The sequence below is a fragment of the Sinocyclocheilus rhinocerous genome, unplaced genomic scaffold (genome assembly GCF_001515625.1).
Source record: "Sinocyclocheilus rhinocerous isolate Xijiao unplaced genomic scaffold, SAMN03320098_v1.1 scaffold24, whole genome shotgun sequence".
Lineage (NCBI taxonomy): Eukaryota > Metazoa > Chordata > Actinopteri > Cypriniformes > Cyprinidae > Sinocyclocheilus > Sinocyclocheilus rhinocerous.
Genome location: NW_015647124.1, coordinates 2,888,663 through 2,893,125, shown reverse-complemented (window position 1 = coordinate 2,893,125; position 4,463 = coordinate 2,888,663). Strand labels below are relative to the sequence as shown.

Sequence of the window (4,463 nt, the reverse complement as noted above, 5' to 3'; positions counted from 1 at the left end):
TGTGTTTGTGTGTGTGTGTGTGTTTGTGTGTGTGTGTGTGTGTGTGTGTGTGTGTGTGTGTGTGTGTGTGTGTGTGTGTGTGTGTGTGTGTCTGTGTGTGTGTGTGCGTGTGTGTGTGTGTGTGTGTGTGTGTGTCAGGGGACAGACTGTTGGAAGTGGACGGCACCAGACTGCAGGGATTCACAGATCAGCAGGCGGCTGAATGTTTGGCAAGAACAGGAGAGGTAATCTCTCTCTCTCTCTCTCTATCATGGTAACTACACACTAGTCCCATCTTTACGTAATCAGCTGTGATCACTGCTTGCTTCTAGCTATTCGATTATTGCGTACTGAACTTAGATTTTGTCTACTTTAAATCAGAAAATAAGGTTTAATTTTTGATACATTTCTAAGGCCTCTTAAATGATTAAAACGTATCTAACAATCTGCTCCATGCCTTCTGACATCTAATTGATAGTTTAGACTTTTTTATCAAGTAAAAGGCCTTTTAGTATAATTGTAGAAACGTCCACCTTCAGCTCGTGCTTCACGTGTCTTTTTTGCTGTCAAATCTTTACTGATTTTTATAAAGTAAAGATAAGAATAACTTTTATTTTGTTAGTGATATTTAAAGATGAACACTTACTGGACTGAAGGTTTACTTGATTTTTCTAAAAAATGAAATTCAAATGCGAGTCTCAAATATGACCGTCAGGCTTTTGAGGAACGTTTATTTGTTCACCTCTCAATCATCGCTGTATTGCATTGCATCATATGTTTTGATCATAAAACTAAGCATTTAAATATCATCTTACTAAGACATTATTGGCAGATAATTTTATGTAAGTAGCTGTTATTTTGTTATAAAGATCCCGTTGATTTACATTAAAAGCATCAGAATTTCATCTTAATTTTTGGCCTATAAATGCCAACATCAAATATCACCAAATGGTATATTTTTGCTCAGTCTGGGCCTTTTTTTCCTCCTCAAATATGAGCTCCATGTTCTCACTAAATGAGCCATAGAAGTCTGATGCATCACATAAAAAGAAAGGATATTTCTAAGTATTATTTCAAATGTCAGGCTTCAGCTGAGCTGATGTTAGTGGTAATATCTGAACGCTGTCAGGTGGTGAGTCTGGTGCTGGAGCGGGACGGAGGCTCTGTGCTGCAGCAAGGCCCTGTAAACACACTCACCATCCGCACACCTAGTCCTGCAGGGACACCGATGAGGAACAGCTGCCCTGCCATCACCATGACCAGACCCTTCGGCCTCAAGTCCAGAGACTACAGCTTCGTGTCGCACGGTAATGAGAAGATGCAGTGGGAGTTTGTTTAGAAAAGCACCATGCACTGCAGAACTCACCAGCAGCTTTGGATGAATGTTGTTTACGTGCAGGTGAGAAAATGTACATTCAGGTGTGAGAAGTGTCTTTGCATCCTTCAAAAACATTCGAATGACCATACAAACTGTTAAATGGCATGGGAACATGCAGAGGTCTTAATGGATTACTGCAAACATAAGATTCATCTTCAAAACACAAATGAAGATTTTTACAGAACAAAGTAAGCATAAATGAACATCAGAATGTGTTGAAAGAAATAGTACAACTTAGTAAAACGTATCATGTCTCATGTTATCGCTCGTTGTTTCAACCACAGAAAGACGTCAATAAAAAATGTCACATAATATTACATTTACCTCAGATACGCCAATCTCCGTAGCTCCATAGTTAACTAGAAAATATAACTCTAGAGAGGAGCATTTTGCTAAATATATATATATGCTAAATATATTACATATTCATTATACTTTCACTATATAAATCTGTCATGAAAACAAGTTATTACCGTTTAAATGTTTAGATTTCAACTACAAATTAAAGTATAAAAATACCTAATATATAATACCTATATAAGTTGATGCCTTATGTGCAATTTAATTATTTTTATACAATGAACTCAGTATTTTTTTGAGTGTTTTTAAATTGTATTTATTCATTGATTACAAAAGTTTATTTTCAGTTTTGATTTTAGGATAAATTAAAAAAAAGGTGACACTTTACAATAAGGTTCCATTAGTTAATGTTAGTTAATGTATTAACTAACATGAACAATGCATTTATTACAGTATTTATGAATCTTTGTTAATGTAAGCTAATGAAAATACAGTCAGTCGCTCATTGTTAGTTCATGTTAATTCACAGTGCATTAACTAATATTAACAAGCACATCTTTTAATTTAATAATGCATTAGTAAATGTTGAAATTACCATTAACTAAGATTAATAAATGCTGTAGAAGTATTGTTCATTCTGATTTCATGTTAACTAAAGTACTTAAATTTTAGAAACTGAACTCATCTTGCCTGGTCAGAAATTAATAAAATATATATTGTCATCAAATGTCAAATTGTCCTTTTCAAATATTAATAAGCAGTTTTGTTGTTGTTTCTTTTTTAAATTGTGATATAAAATAATGCTAAACTAGTCAATAAATGTTTCTTTATAAGAAAAATAGGTAACACTTTACAATAAGATTCCATTTGTTAATGTTAATGTATTAACTAACATGAACAAACAAGGAACAATACATATATTACAGCATTCATTAATCTTTGTTAATGTTAGTTAATGAAAATACATTTATTCATTGTTAGTTCATGTTAATTCACAGTGCATTAACTAATATTAACAAGCACATCTTTTAATTTAATAATGCATTAGTAAATGTTGAAATTACCATTAACTAAGATTAATAAATGCTGTAGAAGTATTGTTCATTCTGATTTCATGTTAACTAAAGTACTTAACTAATGTTAACTAATGAACCTTATTGTAAAGTGTTACCAAAAATAATAATAATAATGTTGGTGCATCAAAATATCAGGGTTCATATAGCTTTATCTCCCACCATTCAAACCTTGCTTTGAATCATTAATTAGGATTTTTTTTTTTTTATCCGTGATTTGTGCAAAATTGGTCTTAAAACCTTTGAATCATTGAAAAATCGTAAAATGTAATTTATTATACACGCAGTGCACTGTGCTTCAGGAAATGTGACAAACCCCCCACAAGGCTGGCTTGAATCGGTCTAATTCTGTCCCCAGATAACATTCAGGAGGTGACTCTTAAGAAGAGACTGAACGGTCTGGGCTTCAGCTTCTTCATCACAGAGCTGGACACGTCTCTCGACTCCGGCTCCATCGTGCGAATCAGAAAACTGTTCCCAGGTCAGCCTGCAGAGGAGAGCGGCAAGATTCGGGAAGGAGACGTCATTCTGTCCATTAACGGAGAGCCACTCAAGGGCTTGTCCTATCAGGTAACAGTGAAGCATTTCTTCATCCATTCCATCCATAGGAATATTACTAAACATGCAGTTTAAACAATGTGAAGGGCCAGGATCTATTAAATATGGTGCAGTTATTCCGAATTGTATTAAATGAAAAGATGACTACTGTTAAACTTATATTTGGCCTGTGACCTCTGACCTCACAGCAAGTGCTGCAGTTACTGAGGAATTCTCCTTCAGAGGTGCAGCTGCTTCTCTGCCGTCCTGCTCAAGGTATCGAGAGAATGACCAACACGGACAATAGATTTAATATCATGTCATTTGGACATTTTGATTCATTTGCCTTCTTTAAAAGTCTAAGATAGCATGGACTAAATCTGTTTTAATCTGAATAATAAATAAAACTTTTTTTTAAGATTTTTAAATATTTTTGCTCACAAAAGCTGCATTTATTTGATAAAAAAAACGGTAATATTGTTATAGCATGGACTAAATCTGTTTTAATCTGAATAATAAATAAAACTTTTTTTTAAGATTTTTAAATATTTTTGCTCACAAAAGCTGCATTTATTTGATTAAAAAACAGTAATATTGTTAAATATTATTACAATTTAAAATAAGTGTTTTCTATGTGAGTATCTGTTAAAATGGAATTTATTTCTGTGATCAAAGCTGAATTTTCAGCATCATTACTCCAGTCTTCAGTGTCACATGATCTTCAGAAATCATTCTAATATGCTGATTTGCTGCTCAACAAACAACTCTGATTATTATCAATGTTGAAATTGTTGAAACTGTGCTAAACAACACCATTCAAAGATTTATTTATTTTTTAATTAATACTTTTATTTATCAAGGACACATTAAATTGATCAAAAGTGACAGCAAAGACTTTGATAACGTTACAAATGATTTTCAAATAAATGCTTTGAACTTGAACGTTCTATTCATCAAAGAATCCAGACAACAATATATTTCTTGAGCAGCAAATCAGCATATTTGAATGATTTCTGTCATCATGTGACGCTGAAGACTGGAGTAATGATGCTGAAAATTCAGATTTGATCACAGAAATAAATTGCATTTTATAATACATTCAAATATAGAACAGTTATTTAAAATTGAAATTATATTTTTGCTGTATTTTTGTCCTGCATATTTAGAGACTTCTTTCAAAAACATTTTTACAAATC

At 32.8% G+C, this 4,463-nt stretch overlaps 1 protein-coding gene across 1 annotated transcript in view; it reads left to right on the top strand.

The window, feature by feature from the left end:
* frmpd2 (FERM and PDZ domain containing 2) overlaps positions 1 to 3,642 on the top strand; it is a 23,618-nt gene extending 19,976 nt beyond the window's left edge. Inside the window, exons 23-26 of the mRNA XM_016513260.1 lie at positions 139 to 224; positions 1,109 to 1,286; positions 3,089 to 3,300; positions 3,477 to 3,642. Of these exons, the coding sequence (XP_016368746.1) occupies positions 139 to 224; positions 1,109 to 1,286; positions 3,089 to 3,300; positions 3,477 to 3,635 (635 nt within the window). The 3' untranslated portion in view covers positions 3,636 to 3,642. The remainder of the gene's footprint in view (positions 1 to 138; positions 225 to 1,108; positions 1,287 to 3,088; positions 3,301 to 3,476) is intronic.
* The last annotated feature ends 821 nt before the right edge of the window (positions 3,643 to 4,463 follow it).